The sequence below is a fragment of the Leuresthes tenuis genome, unplaced genomic scaffold (genome assembly GCF_036924035.1).
Source record: "Leuresthes tenuis unplaced genomic scaffold, fLeuTen1.0.hap1 SCAF_15, whole genome shotgun sequence".
Lineage (NCBI taxonomy): Eukaryota > Metazoa > Chordata > Actinopteri > Atheriniformes > Atherinopsidae > Leuresthes > Leuresthes tenuis.
Genome location: NW_027325369.1, coordinates 17361236 through 17378813, shown reverse-complemented (window position 1 = coordinate 17378813; position 17578 = coordinate 17361236). Strand labels below are relative to the sequence as shown.

The window sequence follows — 17578 nt, the reverse complement described above, 5'->3', positions numbered from 1 at the left end:
TGGTAATACTAGGATATACTTCCACAAGTGTTGTGTAGATCAAACTTTGATAGATCCTGTCAATCTAAGGTAAACAAGGTCTTTTTTTACACCTGACTGTCATCCCATTGATTTAGAATAGTTAAATCTACTTTTTTAACTCAATGCCACTCAATGAGAATTTTAGATCCCTAAATAAATCAATCCTTTGTCGACTTTCATTTTTTATTTTGTTTGTCTTCCTCAAAGCTTTTGTGGAAAATAGGGATGTTTTATGTTAATTCAAGCAAACATATAAACATATATTTAAGGGTAAAAAATACCGTAATACACTTTTCGCAGTACCTGGAAACGACGCACAAATTACAGCTTGAGTTTGTGTTTCAGTGTTTTGGGCCTCGGGGCTTGCCGTAGCAAAACAAAAACGTCATTTTGGAGCGAAAGTTTTCGAACGACTCAATGACAGGACATGCAGATATGTTCTGGTTAAAATTACCTGACACGTATCGCTTATAACATATTTAGACATTGGTAAACCGCAACACAATAAGTCGACGAAAAAAGAAAAGATGGAGGGTCTTGAAATGTCCGCAATGATACCGGCTCTCCAGGAGCTAGCTAGGTGAGTTTCCGACCTAAGTTAGCTAAACTCTTTGATGCTAACAGTTTGTTACTGAGCCCTCACCTTTTCTTGTCCACTACTTACTAAAGTTAATGAAAGCTTCCTGTGTTCCTGTGTGTAACGTTAACTCCATGTTGGTGTCTGCAGTGCCAGCGCTGCTGAGTACGACCAGGCGGTGCAGAAACCCCGACAGATCCTCTGCCAGTTCATTGACAGGATACTGACAGATGTGGATGTTGGTAAGTCAAAGTTAGCAGCACATACAGGAGGAAGACACAGTGGGAAACAGCTGAAAATACCTGCACCGTTCTATCGGGGAGTGTTAGGGATATTTGCTCATCCTATATAGAGTGTCCTTTAGCTAATTCACTAATTCATTATTTCTACACTGATAGGCAGGAGAGGTTCATAGTTCCCTGTCTACAGAGGTTGTTTGGAGATTAAAGAAATGGGTCCTTGGAGTTCCTGCGTTTGATCACTTTTCAACATTTTCCTCATAGAGCAGAACTTAATGTGGAGTAGTGGGCCTTTTATGAATGAAAGCTGCAGAGCTCAGTTTGCCTGCAGTCAGCACACATATTCAGAACTTCCAAGCATCACTAATCAATCGTTAATAGAATTTTGTCTCCTTTACTTTCCTCTCATATCCCATCAAGCGCACATATATATATTTATGAAATATCTACCAAAATAAAGATATTTTATTACCATTAATGTGACCCGGGCAGATCAGAAATGTGTCAGGTTAATGTCTGAATCTACAATGTTGTTCCTGCGTCACTGACTAATCTGAGATTTTTCTCAAACATTAGTAAACCCGCAGATGAAGTAACTCTGATTGCAGGTGGTCACTCATGCTCAAAAAGCAAAAATGTACTTATCGAAAAGAAAAAAAAATCATCACTTTTTTGTTGTTCCAGTTGCTCTAGGGCTGAATAGGAAGTCCAGCTCTGAGCCGGCGTGTGTGATGCTGTTAGACTTTGTGCAGCATATAGTCAAATCTTCGTCTCTAATTTTTGCAAACCCCGCCTGCCAGCCTGCCGACTTCCCAGACACCACACAGAGCTGCACCGGTAGGAAATACTTCTTGAAAAGCTGTGATATTAACAAAAAAACATCTGAGATGTAAAGAAAATGTGTATAAACAAGTCAATGTCTCAGCACATTTTTTCTCCCTATATTTCAGACTTCAGTAAGTGGGTGATGGTGCGTTTACTTCGTGTGGCAGCTGCTCCCGGCTGCGATGTCATTCACGGTCGCATTGCTGCTGTGTTGTGCTCTTTGCTCCACACACTGAGAGTCAGGGCGCCGTTCATCTTCAGCTGCCTCACTCAGGAGCTCATATGTCTGGCCCAAGACCTCAGCATCATCCTGTACGCTCATATCACTACGATGGCAGGACCAGGACATGGTTTGGGTATTCGCACGCAGGACCGATGGCCTGAAACACTTGAGTGCAAACTGTCAAGTTTCTCCCCCTTGTGTGCCTCCTCATATCTCACCCCTTCGCCTCTCGTACTCTCCTCGCCTGCTGCCTTGGAGTCACTGACTGCTGTGACAATCGGCATCATAACGGACTCTCTGAGGGGAGTTGTCTCCTGTCGTGACCTGAGTATGGCCTGGGAGACAGCGTGCTCCATCATGGCCAACGGCAACACCGGGCTGAGGAAGCTCTGCATGGTGATGCTGAGAAAATTGGTGGAGCTTCGAGGGTTTCCTAAGATGCAGAGCCACGAATTCTTCACAGCCTTTTTCCATTTACTGGAAACGCACTCCTACACTATCGCAGCAAACGCAAACTCGGATGAGAAGGAACCCTATGGAGGAGAGCTGCTACACCTGAGCCGCTGCGTGTTTCAGTCGCCCTCTGTTCGTCACTCTGACTTTGAGTCCATATATCTCTCACAGCTGTTTCAGTGCGTTTGTGCTCTCGGAGGAGCGTGTATTAAGCTCGGACCAGAAGTTACAGCATCTCTCTGCCTGCTGTTCAGCTTCTCGCTGTCTGTTGCTCCGGTTTCCGAGAGCGCTGCTTTGCTCAGGAGGCAGCTGGTCACGGAGGTCTGCAGGACTCTGGCGTGCACCGTTGGGACAGAAAATCAAGCTGAGGTATGAATCACGTGTGCTTCGTAATATTTCTCTCACCCTCACAGGTGTTTGTTACTTTACTCTCAACCTCCTTCCAACATCTGTGGCGCCTGTGTTTTTGCAGTGTGCCGAGGGGTTTTTCCAAGCTGCTCTGAAGGCCGAGACAGCTGTGGTGATACAGATGTCAGGAGATGGAGAGACTCCTGCCAAGAAATCCCGCAAATCCGCCACCAGTCCAGTTATCGAAACGACAGAAAAATCAGCAGCGTGAGTTCAAAAGCATTCGCAACTCAGACTGTCATGGCGGTAACCCAGTAGACCGAATCATGGGCTGAAAAATACCAGAAAGGGCACCAAATCACTTGAAAAAATTACTTAGAAATGAGAGAGCAAGAATGAATAATAAGTGCTTTAAAAATGTGTTCAGGAATCTCTCTTTTCAAAGTTGCATGTGTTGTAGTTGTAGTGTGAATGCAAACAATATGACTCCACCATAAACTGTCAGGCTTAAATAGAAATTATCAAGACTAAATGTCGTATTTTTTTCTTGCCTTCAGTGAAAAAAACACAGTTGTGTCGTTTTATGTTAAAGAGCTGCGTGGAAGGTTTTTTATCTGGAGAAGATATGAGCTAATCTTGTGGATTTTGACCACAGAGATGAGATTGAGCAGATTTCTTGTACACGCTTTATGTTGAAATGATTCTCTGCGTTCGTGTGTGCTTCTTAAGTGAGGTGCGTGTTTGCAGGGAGGTTTGGGCCGTGTTGAGCAGTCGTCTGGAGGAGCTACTGACGCTTCTGAGCTCAGACCCTCCCGAACCGGAGAACGCACAGCCTCTGTCTGCTCTCAGGGGTCTGGCCCTCATCGTCCATCTCGCAGCCTTCTGCTCCTCCCCAGTCCGGTAATACACCAATAATGCCACATCGTTTAGAGATATTAATGGTTTATTCTGATTCAGTCACTGTTTCCCTCTTGGTTTGTTTGTCAGTACTTCTTACCCTCTCCGCTGGGTTCCCACTGAGACTCTGCTCAAGGTGTTGAAGAGCTGTCAGTCAGTGTTGGAAGGAGCCTCTGAACCCGTCTCCAACCAGGACTACTTTCAGTCTGCTCTCCACACCACTGTCAGGATCCTTGACTCCACACTCTACCTGACATGTAAGCGCACACAAGCTGCTCTGATGGTTCCAATTTAGTTTGCTGCTGTTTGTCATTTCACCTTTTCCCTCATTGACTGTATTTACTGTAAAGTTTCTGATAGATATCTGACCCAAAATGCACTTATATCCCAATAATGTACTTCCGATCGTATTATCTTTTCATGTATGTGTAGTGAACAGCCAGATTGTGGATGGACTCCACCGGCATGCGTGTGCTCTGCTGTCTCTTCCTTGGGTGTGTGAGAACAAGTCTGTGACTGCTTATAAGAGTGCAGGATTCCCCTCCTGGCTGCCTGGCTTGGCTCAAAGGCTCAACTTTTGTTATTGTGAGTATTTCTGACAAAAGGGAAGTCTGTCTAAAGACAGCATCCAATGTCTTTAAGTAATGTTCAAACAAGTTCAGGGTTGTGGTATGATGATAATCAGTTGATTTATATCAAGCCGTACGCGCCTTTTCAGCACCTGAGGTCCATGCAGACTGTGTGTCGCTGCTGGCCTTTCTGCATCATGGCGTGTGCGAGATGTGGCGCGTGTGCGTGTTTGCGAAGGCGCTGCGGAGTCAGGACGAGGTGGTGAGAGCCGCGTCTGTGAGGGCGTTCCCTGTTCTTCTTCACCACCTGGGAAAGTCGCACCACAACCTCGTCAGCACTACTCTGCTGTGCGTAAACTCTATAGAGGCCATTTTACAAGTGTGGCGTTTTTGTTGTCAGTATTGATGAGTCATTATTACATTTCGTATGACGGCTCTGTTCAGTTCCATGCTGGAGGACAAATCGGAGCGGGTGAAGATGGAGCTTGCCAGGATTGTTGGTCAGCTGAGCTGCATCCAGTCAGAGCTCTCCAAGGTTAGCGACATCCGCACGGAGTCCACTGACATTCCCAAAGTCCTCTGCCTCCGCTGCAGCCTTGCAACGGAGCATGCTGGGAAAGCAGTGCCATCCCTCAGGGCGTCTGTTGTCAGACCCTTTCTTCCTTTACTCAGACCACAAGCTGCAAGCAGAGTTAAACAAGGTACTTATTTCTTTTTCTATATTTCTTAAACTGAGCTTTAGGAGCGACAGAAAAGATGCTGGATTTTTAAGGTGTTTTTAATAAGAGGGCAGTGATCTTCATCAGCCACGTGTTACACTCTCACAGCATTCCTCGAATCCCTGCCTCACCTCTGCCAGCATGTGAATCTGACTGGTGGAGACAGTGACTCCCGGGCAGTTCTCTGTGCACTGATTGGCCTCATTGAGGATTCAGATCCTGTGGTCAGAGTACGCTTGGGCCAATCGGTGCGTTTCCTGCTGACGGAGACCTCAAAAAACTCAGAACAGGGCATTCTGAATGAGGTGAGAAACTCCAGTTGTAAAAACTCAAATGTCACTGTCATTGATTGATATGGTACATGCATCTTTTGGGGTTATGACCTGTTCAAACACTTTTTTTTTCTTTTTTTTTTTCTAACGTGATGGAGAGGCTGATGATATTTGGGTTTCTTTTCGCCACTTCAGCTCCTGGTTGCTCGTCTTAAGGAGGCATTCAACAACGCTAAAATCAGCAGAGATGACCACCTGCGTAACACTCTCATCTTCACCACTGGAGAGATTGGAAGGTATAAATGTCCTTTGTCCTGATAATAATCATCTTAGATAAAAAAGTAAATGGATTCATACAATTTATGGAATCCCGTGTCGCGTTCAAGTCTGCTTTGGTTAAATGTATCCATCGGTTTCTCGTCTTCTGTCAGAGCATCTCAGGGCAGTTTGGTGTCGTTTGCTCTGCTGCGTCTGCTCCACTGTCTCCTGTCCAAGTCCTCCCTGGTGTCTGTGGCTGCTTACACTCAGATCAGAGCACTGGCGGGTGCCAAAGGCTTAAAACTGCAAACTCTCTTCAGTCAGTACAAGAACCCCATTTGCCAGGTATAAAAACATGTCCTGCGAAATGCTGCTTTGATTGAATAAGACTTTAAAAAACGCTAATTCAACTCGCTTGATTTAAGGAGATGTATATACTTTAGGTTGTCGAGATCGTCGTCTTATTTTTTATAAGATTCTAGCTACTCAACGGTCCTGGGTCTCCTTTGTTGTATTTTTACTCTCATGATGCACCAAATTGTTTTTAGTTGTTTAAAGGTCTTGACTGCAGGCAGGCCAGTCCAGCACCTGTAATAGATGCAGTATGCAGTTTGGCATAGTCTTGCAGAAATAGGCAAGCCCTTCTCTGGTAAAGATATAGTCTGGATGGGTGCATCTGCTGCTCCAAAACATTATAAAACTTCCAGCATTGATGGTGCCTTTCCAAATGTTGCTAGTTCCAAAGGCACTGAAGCACTCATTTTCAACATTTGACATACTTTCTGTCTTCTGTTGAGAATAAGATATATTGTTTTGAGTTTGGATTTTTTATTTTATTTGAGCAAATTAAAGTGCATCAAAGATACTTGCATCATGGAGTCCAAACACACATTTGTGGTTTTAGACCATTACATGAAATCTAGGTGTAGGTTTGAATAATACAGTCTGCTGGACAGCTGATTAAGATCCTTCGGGTTGCGGGAAACGCTTTTCTGGCTATTGACCTTAATCTTCTTTTGTGGTTTCAGTTCCTGGTGGAGTCTCTTCATTCACGTCATTCGTCGGCCCTGCAGAGTACTCCCGATCAGGGCAGCGAATCGGCCAATCAGAGAGAGCTGGCTCTGGACATCCTCGCTCAGATCGCGCACGCTTTTGACTTCCCAGACCTCCATCGCTTTCTCACTGTAAGCCCAGCCAAACAAGCAATCTATGCAGATAATAGATTTGCGTGTACATGTGGTCCGATATTGAGGCTGTTTTATGTGGAGTACCTTTCCGTATGTTTTGTGGGCGCTTACCTTTTCTTGCACATTTTGTTGATCCAGCGGACCCTTCAGGTGCTGCTTCCCTACCTGGCAGCCAAGGCGAGCTCCACAGGCTCCGCCCTCATCCGTACTCTGGCCATTGAACTGAAGGCAAACCGGAGAGAGATTCTCATCAACAACTTCAAGTACATTTTCAGCCACCTGGTCTGCTCCTGCACTAAAGAGGAGCTGGAGCGAGCTTTTCACTACCTACAGGTATTTGATAACCTTACTTGTGGCTGCCGTCTGGAAAGTTCTTCTGCGACTGTCATAGTCGCCGATTATTTCTTAAAACCGAAGCGCACTTGCACCAGTCACTCTTGTTCGAGTGTAGGAAATCATCGACTGCCATGAATGTTGCTTTTGATGAGTCGGCACAAAGCACAATAGGATTAATGAAAGGTGATACATCTTAGAAAGATTCTGCAGAACCTCTGGTTGAGCATCTCAGGGTAGTTTGGAGATGTTCAACATGCTGATCATATTCATATTTCTGGGAAAAAAAGGATTGTGGGATTGTTTTGTCTTCTTCGTGTGATCTGTGATCGGATGCTGAACACCTTGACTGATGTGTGCTGGTTTCCCTCGTTGTCCCAGAGTGAAACGGAGATCGAACTGGGCTCTCTGCTGCGGCAGGACTTCCAGGGTCTTCACAACGAGCTGCTGTTGCGTTTAGGAGAACATTACCAACAGGTCAGCAATAAACAGCTCCCTTCGACGTTAAATCACATTCAGTGCTTTTTTTTGCCTTTGTATTAATGTATTATATGTGGTTTGAAATACGGCGTTCGTGTGTTTGTTGAAATAATGTGTGCAGGTTTTTAACGGTTTAGCGATCCTGGCCTCCTTTGCATCCAATGATGATCCGTACCAGGGTCCCAGAGACATCACCACCCCAGAACGCATGGTGCGTATCGTATTTTCAGCTCTCTGCTTATTTCCATTGTGTTCATTTTTTTAGATTTGTCTGATTCGACAAATTTCAAACACGTGTCTTTAAATTTAATCTTTAAAACAACAGAATCTTTAAATTCATCGAGCGTTGAAACCTCATGCATGAACTCTGATGTATCACATTCAAATCACCATTTTGTTTTAGCGAAATGAAACGTGCATTTCCTCTCTGCTGCTTTTTCCTGTCGTCTTTATGCCATCACCGCATTCTAGGCTGACTACTTGCAGCCGAAGCTGCTGGGGATTCTTGCCTTTTTCAACATGCAGCTGCTCAGCTCCAGTGCAGGAGAAAAGGACCGCAAGAAGTTGGCGAGTCAGATTTATTTACCGTATTAAACCGCTGTGGAATTGAAGTTAGATTAGATTCTTTTTAATAGCCTAATAAGAGAGCCTCTTTCTGTTCTCTGTGCAGGCACTGACCAGCGTGATGGCTCTGATGCGACTGATGGGCTCCAAACACGTCAGCTCTGTCAGAGTGAAGATGATGACGACGCTCCGCATCGGGCTCCGTTACAGAGAGGATTTCCCACTGCTTTGCTGCCAGTGAGCAAACGCACACACATCTTTAAGAAACTACCAACTACCTCTCAGTCATGTGACCCTTGTAAAGTAAAATTAAAGTGCGGGGGAAAAAAATCGAAAACTTTCTTCTTCCCTCCCAAAAACAAAAAAAAAGTTCCCGTTTGCGGCGAATCCAACTTTTGTTTCTGTTTCCTACGAAAAGGACGTGGGAGTGTTTTGTGAGGAGTGTGGAGCCGTCACACCTTGGCCCTCTGCTGAGTCACGTTATCGTTGCGTCACTCCCCTTGATCCCGCTGCAGCCCAAAGAAACTGCCGCCATCATCCGCTTCCTCATCCTGGACAACAGGTGAAGCTCAAGAAGACAAATTCCCGCTCCATTGTATAATTTCATCTGTATTTTCTTCAGTCGTCTAGTCTTGTCCAGTTGCCAATTGTAAAACTGTACAGCACTTTGTGACTCTTCCCTCAATCGTCACAGGGAGGAAGTTAAAGACTATCTCCATGAGATCTACTTTCTGCCGGACCATCCGGAGCTGAAAGACATTCACACGGTTCTGCAAGATTACAAAAAGGTCTGCATGGAGGTCACGATGATGATGGCGAAAACCGAAGGGCGACAAAATCAGTTTGACAGTGATGAAAGACTATAAATCAAGTGTTTTGTTTTTTTTCCTTCTAGCTGACAGCCAGCAGCAGTGATTTAGCTGCAGCACTGCAACTCTCTATGAGAGCTGTTCAGCATGAGAATGTGGACGTAAGGATCCACGCCCTGACCAGCCTCAGGGACATGATGCACAGCAACCAGGTACACGAACACTGGCGGTACGGTCAGGTAACGGCTCTGCCTTTTAAAGGATGGCCGGATATAAACAAATAATTACTGAATCCTGATAATAATGCTCTTTTCCCTGTAAACTGAAAGCACACGTATGCTCCCTCTAACGGGTACTGTGCAGTAATCCAGCCACAGCCACACTGTTACTGTCAGGTTTACTGCTGCGGCTGTCTTAGATGCACCAAAGTTCTTTATAACATCTCGGGACTATTTGTGGGCCGCAGGAGTGGCTGCTGCAGCAGGTTTGCGCGAGTGAAGCAGTGGAACCGGTCATCTCCAACTTGGTATCGGTGCTGCTGAAAGGCTGTCAGGACTCATCCCCTGAGGCCAGGCTCCTCTGTGGGGAATGTCTGGGCGAGCTGGGGGCCGTAGATCCTGGACGCCTTGACCTGTCGCACACCCTCACCCACGGTGACCGCAACACCTTTGTGGTAAGTAAGGCCATAATGCTAAAGATTAGCGGGTTTTTATCATCATTTTACTGAAGTCTTTTTGGCATTATATTACATTAATCTAATTATCAGCGTAGTATTTCAGTCCCAAATGCTGTAGATCACAGGCCCAACTTCTTCCAGAGCTTCCATGATTTTTATTGCATCTGAATGTTTCCATCCAGTGAAAGCTGGAGCTGTTTATGTGCAGATGTTTTCAGGGAGACAGATGTGACCGTGTGCCATAATAGGCCTGCCACACGGCCAAAATGAAGGTGCATATATCTATGCATATATGGGGGACATGTCAGATTCCTGTATAATTAAAGCTAGCTGTACAGTTAATGCACAGAGATATCTGTCTAGGAAACATTTTTTCATAAAGCTTTGGATTTAATACACCCTTAAATGTGGTACTGGTGATTTATTGTGGCAATAAAAGTCATTTCTAATAATTACACTTCATACCTTTCATTACATGATCGTAAATCTAATTTTAAGATCCTTTAAATGAGAGACACAGGGTAAGTAAACTGTCGCTTTCTTCTTTGTTACAGAGCGGAGTTGATGATCCTAACTTTGCCTACGATTTGCTGACTGAGTTGACCAGAACATTTCTGGCTTATGCTGATGATGTGAGAGCCCAGGACTCAGCTGCATATGCAATTCAGGTATGCGCGTTATGCTTCATTTTCTTTCCTTTTTTCATATATATATATTTTTTCTTGTATTTTGTGTGTAAAAGGTTTGGTGTGGGTGTTTTACTTGTGTGCCGTAGGAACTGCTGTCTATATTTGAGTGTCACGAGGGAAAAACTGACTCACCAGGTCGTCGTCTGTGGAGGAGATTCCCAGAACAGATCCAAGAAATCCTGGAGCCTCACCTCAACAGCAGGTAAAAGCTTACACCTCCGTAGACCTGCATGATTACGATCCTGTCTTATGATTTATACGATATGATATATGATCCATTTTGCCTTTTCTCCCTGTTTCTTCCCTGCAGATATAAGAGCAGCCAGAAGGAGGTGAACTGGTCTAAACTAAAGAAGCCAGTGTACCTCAGCAACAGAGGCAGCAAGTTTTCTGATTGGTCAGCCACCTGGGCTGGATACCTGATCAGCAAGGTCAGCTGATGTCTTGCAGAGTCAAACTTTCCCCTCTTTAACAACGTAACGTTCCTCAGAAGGGTGAATGGTCATTTCTCTGCGCTCTAGGTGAGGCATGGGCTGGCCAGCAAGGTGTTCAAATGCTGCAGCTTCATCATCAAACACGACTATAAGGTCACGATCTACCTGCTGCCACATATCCTGCACTACATGCTGCTGGGCTGCACACCTGCAGAGCAACAGGAGGTGAGGATAAGTCTCTGCAAATCTTAACTAAAACAGGTAGTTCTTGTTCTGCTTATTTTACGTTTGGCTGTTTTCTTTTAAAGGTAACAAAGGAGATGCTGGCAGTGCTGACAGAGGGCGATGAGCGTGGAGGGGGAAGCGTCCAAGAGACGGCGTCCAGCCTATCACAGCTCAGCACTCAGACTGTGTTCAGCATGCTGTCGCACCTCACACAATGGAGCCGCCACATCCTCTCCTCCAAACCAAAAGTCAGCGGTACGAGACACATTAGTCTGAATATTTGTAGCAAGAGCAATGAGTTGATCTGAATAAGCATTGGCATTTTAACATGGGTTTTAATTTCAGTTTGACAGAAAAAATTAACTGTTAAAGTGAACGATTATTGCAGAAAGTGGGGATTATCAGCGCGTGGTGGCCTTCCTGAAGGGTATTCCTCAGGACGTTCTGGCCAAAGCTTCTCTGCGATCCAAAGCGTACACTCGTGCTCTCATGCACTTTGAAGCTTACATCTTAGAAAATAAAGAGAACATCCAGGACCATCTCACCTTCCTGCAGGTCAGACTGACTGGGGACTGTGAAAATGTCAAAGTTATGACGCGGGGAACGATGCATCCTTGAAATTTGATGTGTGACTGGCTGTCGCAGACGCTGTACGCTGCGATGCATGAGCCTGACGGAGTGAGGGGGGTCAACGCCCTGAGGAGGGAGGAACCGTCACTACGGGAACAGATACTTGAGCACGAGAGCATCGGCCTGCTCAGAGACGCCACCGCCTGCTACGACCGAGCCATTCAGCTGGAGTCGGACCAGGTACGTGCAAATATGCACACATATGTCAGGCTCACGACCTCTTTTGCATCCTTTTATACAATTTAACAGCACTATGTTTTACTCCGGTGCTGCTTGGGCCCTTCATACTGCAATTCCCCATGAAATGTCTGTAATTGAACAAACCGTTGAAATGATTTTCCAGATCGGTCACTATCATGGAGTGATGACTTCTATGCTCGGCCTGGGGCAGCTGTCCACGGTCATCACGCAGGTTAATGGAGTACTGGCCAACAAGTAAGACGCACACACACTTCGACGCGTGTGTTTTAAGCTCATCCCGTTCTCATTGGATTGAAGTCAAACCCTCTTTGTGCAAATTGTGTTTAGGCACCAGTGGAAGTCGGAGCTGAATATGTACAGAGTCGAGGCAGCCTGGAAGCTCGGAAAGTGGGATCTGCTGGAAGATTATTTGAGTTCAGGTCATTTAAAAGCAAAAACGGCTTTTTAGAAGTTGTCAGCTTGAACTGTTTGTAATTCTCCGCCACCAGCCTGCTTAAAACTAAGCTTTTTTGTGTCTCCAGACCAGCAGTCGAGCACCTGGGGCGTGCGGCTCGGCCAGCTGCTGCTGTCAGCTAAGAAGCAGGATGCTGAGGCTTTCTATGAGAAGCTGAAGCTGGTGAGGAAGGAGCAGGTCGTGCCTCTGTCCGCTGCGAGTTACGAGTGCGGAACCTACCAGAGAGGATACGAGTATATTGTCAGGTCTGTGGTTGGAATCGACAGTGTTTTCGTAATTTTTTAACTTTTTTTTTTTTTTTTTTTTAAATAGCAGTAACTTGAGATTGTAAAAGTAGAACGTCTGTATGTTTAGGCTCCACATGCTCAGTGAGTTGGAGCACACTTTCACTGAGCTGCAGAAACATGGAGAGGGTCCTGCCTCTAGCGCCAGCCAGCTGTCTCCCCATTGGTCAGCGCGACTGGAGATGACGCAGAATTCCTTTAGAGCAAAGGAGCCAATCCTGGCACTCCGTCGTGCCTTTTTCAGCCTTGGACCACAGTAAGAACGTAGAAACATCTGCAAGCACATATATACATATATCTTTTAGTTGGTCATCATAATCCACATATAGAGTTATGTTAAGGTTATAAAAGTGGACCATTTGCCCAAAGTTTATGCACTGCTTCTTCTCTTTCCCCCACAGAAGGGCGTGTAATCAACCAATGAGGATTTGTTATTGTTTGTTAACCTGAACTTGTGTGATCAGTGATCATGTAACCCGTTGCTCTGCAGGCATGGGTGTCAGGAGCTGGTAGGGGAGTGCTGGCTACAGAGTGCCCGAGTGGCCAGAAAGGCAGGACACCACCAGACGGCCTTCAATGCTCTTCTGAACGCTGATAATACTCACCTGGCTGAGCTGGTCACAGAGAAGGCCAAGTGGCTGTGGTCTAAGGTACAGCTAACCTGTAAATCCATCAGCCTGAAGCCGATCGTATGCGTGTAGCATGGTCATCCCGAGGGTGCCGTTTTGTCTCTTGTGGATAGTAGTGCGTTTGCACAGCTCTTGTGTGGTTCTCATACAGACATACAGAGACAAAGCAAAAATAACAAACTCCTCCGTGTTTGCCTGTGATCAGGGCGATGTCCACCAGGCCTTGATCGTTCTGCAGAAGGGCGTAGCCCAGTGTTTCCCTGACGACCAGCCCCTGACGGACCCTCGCAAACTGCAGACTAAAGGCAAAGCCATGCTGCTGGTGGGACGCTTCATGGAAGAGACGGCCAATTTTGAGTCTAATGCCATCATGAAGGCATACAAGGTACCAGCCTTTATGAGCTTTTTTTGTTTGATCAGATACGCAGCGGGTTTCTACATTATATCAACACTTTTGTCCACTGGACATAAAGTATACATGTACAGTAGAGTCTGAAGATCCAGTAATGGTTGGAATTTGCAGAGCAACAATTCTCCCAGGATGCTGTTAGGGATTCCCTGAAAATGCTGGCCTCTTTATCACCATCCCTCAAAGGAGGTCAGAGTATGCTGTGATTTTATTGAATTTTCTTTTTTTAGGATGTGACCAACCTTTTGCCAGAGTGGGAGGATGGGAACTTTTACCTCGCTAAGTACTACGACAAAGTGATGCCAATGGTGACTGATAACAAGCTGGAGAAACAGGGAAATCTCATCCGGTACATCGTCACGTACTTCGGAAAGTGAGTTGTTCCCGATCGTATCAAGACTCCTTCTGACTGCATTTTGAAGTTATTCTTGACCCTTTAGTTTACTAATAAAGAATATATTTGCTTTATTAATCCCTGTCAGAGCCCTGCAGTTTGGAAACCAGTACATCTACCAGGCCATGCCTCGCATGCTGTCTCTCTGGTTGGATTTTGGAGCAAAAGTGTGTGAATGTGAGAAAGGTGGGTGACCAAGGGGACTCAAATACTTCTAGTGTCTCTTTTCACTGACGGATAACACATCAAATTTGACGTGTATATATATATTTCTATATGTATCTCCTGCCCAGCTGGGCGAGCAGACAGACAGATGCGACAGGAGCTGAGTAAAATCAATACGGTGGTCAGTGAGCACTGTGCCAATTTGGCACCGTACCAGTTCCTCACCGCCTTCTCCCAGCTCATCTCCAGGGTGTGTCACTCCAGCGATGAGGTCTTCACTGTTCTCATGACCATCGTGGCCAAAGTGTTCCTCGCATACCCCCAACAGGCGATGTGGCTGATGACTGCTGTCTGTAAGGTTGGTGTTTTTTTTAGTTTTTTTTTAGCTTCTCTGTAACAGTCTGAGGCTTTTCTACTCACACACTGCATTATGTTGCACTTAAGAGCTGATAAAGCTTTGTTTGCATGAATACCACAGCTAGTATATAATCCTATATATATTCTCTAGCCTTTACAAACTTACTTGTACTGTATCTCCTTTTTTTTCCCTGAACTTTAAATGAATTTAAACATCCGTCCCCTGGGTGATAATGTGTCGTTATTTGAACAGCTGTTGTGTCAGCACTCGTAAAATTGCTTAATTGCTTTTGTGAAAAAAAACAAGGTCCCACATGCACTCTTGTTGGTGTTTGTTTTTCAGTCATCTTACCCCATGCGCATGAACCGCTGTAATCAGATCCTTAAGAAAGCCATCAGCCTCAAACAGTCTCTAGAGAAATTTATCGGCGATGCCAACAGGCTGACTGACAAGCTGCTGGAGCTCTGCAACAAGCCGGTACGTACACAAACGCACACGGAGACGCCGAATGTAACGTGTACTCGGAGCAGCTGTGGGGAGAAGGCAAAAGCACTAATGTTGGCAGCCACAAACCTCTGCGATTGTGTCTTACAGGTGGACGGTAACAGCACCACCCTCAGTATGAGCGTTCACTTCAAGCAGCTGAGACGTCTGGTGGAGGAGCCGACCTTCAGCCAGATCCTGATCCCGCTGCAGTCCGTCCTCATCCCAACGTTGCCCTCCACCAGCGGGGCGAACACAAAGCACGATGCCTTCCCGGGACACTGGGCGTACCTGAATGGCTTTGAAGACATTGTAAGTGGAAAAAGTCGTGCAGTTCATCTCACCAGGCGTCTGTCGCCAGGAGCGCGTTGACAGAAAACGATCTCGAAATGATTCCTGTGTGTACTTGTGCGTTTGTACAGGTGGAGATTTTGGCCTCTTTACAGAAGCCAAAGAAGATCAGTCTGAAGGGCTCAGATGGTCGAAGCTACACCATGATGTGCAAACCTAAAGATGATCTGAGGAAAGACTGCAGGCTCATGGAGTTCAACTGCCTTATCAACAAGGTGCGTGCATTGTTTGACTCAGATGATTATACACTGCGTTACTGGGTTACTGCACTGATATGAACTTACACTACTGGTGTACTAAGAGTAATAATCTGCCCTCCTTATCTATGTGAATAAAGGTGAAACAAAGTAGTAACATATTTCTCTATATGGAATCTCATTCTCTAAACTCCCATAAACATTAATCAGTGCCTCTCTTTGGTATTTTGAATAGAACACTTTAAAACTATAAAGATTAGATTAAGTGCAGAACTGTTGCTTAAATCCCAACACGATGTATATCTGTATAAAGTATTCTCAAGAAGGTGTAAAGAGAGTCATTCTTGCTTCCTGCGTGTGTAGTGCCTACGTAAAGATGCTGAGTCGAGGCGGAGGGAGCTACATATCCGCACCTACGCTGTGATTCCCCTCAATGAGGAGTGCGGCATCATCGAATGGGTCAACAACACGGCAGGACTGCGGCACATTCTCACCAAGCTGTACAAAGAGAGGGGTAGGTTCAAATGTAAAGCCCATTCATAGAAGCGGAGATGAGCTGTTGAATGTGGCGAAATGATTTCATGGGTCACGCCTTTGTTTTGAAGGTATCTACCTATCAGGTAAAGAGCTGAGGAAGCTTATTTTACCAAAGACCGCTCCGTTTGAGGAAAAACTACGAATCCACAAGGATGTTCTGTGTGCACGCCATCTCCCCGTCTTCCATGAGTGGTTCCTCCGGACGTTCCCTGACCCCACATCATGGTTTGCTGCAATTCTCCAAGTCATAGCAAATCCCCACAAGCAATTCCAATAATGAATCGTTTGAATGTGTAGAAGCTGTTTAACTTTAATTTCCTTTGTTTTTTTGTTTGTTTTCTTTTGTGCGTGTGTGTGTGTGTGTGTGTGTGTGCATACACAGGTACAGCAGTCGCTCTGCATACTGCCGCTCCACTGCTGTGATGTCCATGGTTGGCTACATCCTCGGTCTGGGAGATCGCCACGGAGAAAACATCCTCTTTGACTCTTTCACTGGGGAATGTGTTCACGTTGACTTCAACTGCCTCTTCAATAAGGTTTATCTTTGTCCCAGTTTGTATTTAAAAATCTATATTGTCTCAATTGAAATCATAAAAAAAATATTTTTTTCCCCTGGATTTATGTCATGCACGTCTCTTTCTCTCCACTAGGGGGAGACATTTGACGTCCCTGAGGTGGTCCCCTTCCGTCTGACTCAAAACATGGTCCACGCTATGGGGCCCATGGGTACTGAAGGGCTTTTTCGACAGGCCTGTGAGGTCACATTAAGACTCATGAGAGACCAGAGAGAGCCACTCATGAGGTAGACTCAAAAAGTACAATTCTGATGATCAAATGGTAACATTTTTTCATACCTGTACCCAGTTAGAGTATGCAGTACGTTTTTAACAATCAGTGTTTCTGTTTGTTATTTCCCCTTCAAGTGTGCTTAAGACCTTCCTTCATGACCCTCTGGTGGAGTGGAGCAAACAAGGCAAAGGACTATCAAAAACCCAGGCTAATGAGACAGGGGAGATAGTTAACGAAAAGGTATGTATCTTTCTTTAATTCTGCTTACAAACAAACAGGGCAGTGTCTAACATTACCGATACGTGTCATGCTTTTATAATGAAGTTGTACAATCACTTGACGTTTCCACGTCCCTCTCTGCTAGGCTAAAACACACGTGTGCGACATCGAGCAGCGTCTGCAAGGTGTGATAAAGAGCAGGAATAAAGTGCTGGGTCTGCCTTTGTCAATAGAGGGACACGTGCACTACCTCATCCAAGAAGCCACCGATGACAAACTGCTCTGTCAGATGTATTTGGGCTGGGGCCCGTACCTGTAGAAACACTCCCACAACTGGACATAATTAAAGGAATGCCTTCTGGACCCCAGCAATTTGTGCACTTTTGACTGTTTGGTTAAAAAAAGAAAATACTTGATATTCAATGTTCGTTCTGGAGTTTCCATTAGTGTTATTGAAGTTTCCTGTTTTCTGGAAAGTGTTGATTCGTGTGGCCTTTCTGTACGTTCCCTTGTAATAAAGGAAGTGTTTGTGGGTAAATGTGCTTAAGCATGTCTTTTAATCTCTTAACCCTCCTTAGATCTACAGACGTAGTCAGGCTGCCAGCGCACTGATTTAATCTCCTGACTCTCTCTGTTTCTGTCCTGCTTTACACCCAGTTGTCCAGTCGGCTCACCTTTTT

The 17578-nt window shown here is 45.3% G+C and overlaps 1 protein-coding gene across 1 annotated transcript; it reads left to right on the top strand.

The window, feature by feature from the left end:
• The first annotated feature begins 405 nt into the window (after nt 1–405).
• atr (ATR serine/threonine kinase) lies at nt 406–17436 on the top strand. The gene is made up of 48 exons (XM_072365328.1): nt 406–601; nt 749–840; nt 1522–1674; nt 1788–2707; nt 2811–2953; nt 3416–3586; nt 3674–3840; nt 4016–4168; nt 4302–4500; nt 4597–4853; nt 4980–5176; nt 5339–5439; nt 5575–5746; nt 6430–6585; nt 6727–6921; nt 7303–7398; nt 7523–7612; nt 7873–7968; nt 8072–8202; nt 8384–8527; nt 8660–8753; nt 8861–8986; nt 9241–9447; nt 10005–10118; nt 10226–10341; nt 10450–10570; nt 10661–10798; nt 10882–11053; nt 11187–11353; nt 11444–11608; nt 11772–11863; nt 11957–12048; nt 12151–12328; nt 12438–12623; nt 12858–13017; nt 13202–13381; nt 13636–13778; nt 13888–13985; nt 14093–14322; nt 14665–14799; nt 14917–15117; nt 15228–15371; nt 15717–15867; nt 15959–16115; nt 16273–16426; nt 16541–16692; nt 16814–16919; nt 17044–17436. The coding sequence occupies exons 1-48, from the start codon at nt 549–551 to the stop codon at nt 17215–17217; spliced, it is 7839 nt and encodes a 2612-aa protein (XP_072221429.1). The 5' UTR covers nt 406–548; the 3' UTR covers nt 17218–17436.
• Nucleotides 17437–17578: the final 142 nt, after the last annotated feature.

What these genes read in the sequence shown, in the direction of transcription:
- atr (XM_072365328.1), top strand. Translation starts at nt 549, where the DNA reads ATGGAGGGTCTTGAAATGTCCGCAATGATACCGGCTCTCCAGGAGCTA. An exon ending in GCTCTCCAGGAGCTAGCTAG is followed by an intron (nt 602 to 748) that starts GTGAGTTTCCGA and finishes TGGTGTCTGCAG; the next exon opens with TGCCAGCGCTGCTGAGTACG. An exon ending in CAAGCTGTACAAAGAGAGGG is followed by an intron (nt 15,868 to 15,958) that starts GTAGGTTCAAAT and finishes TTTGTTTTGAAG; the next exon opens with GTATCTACCTATCAGGTAAA.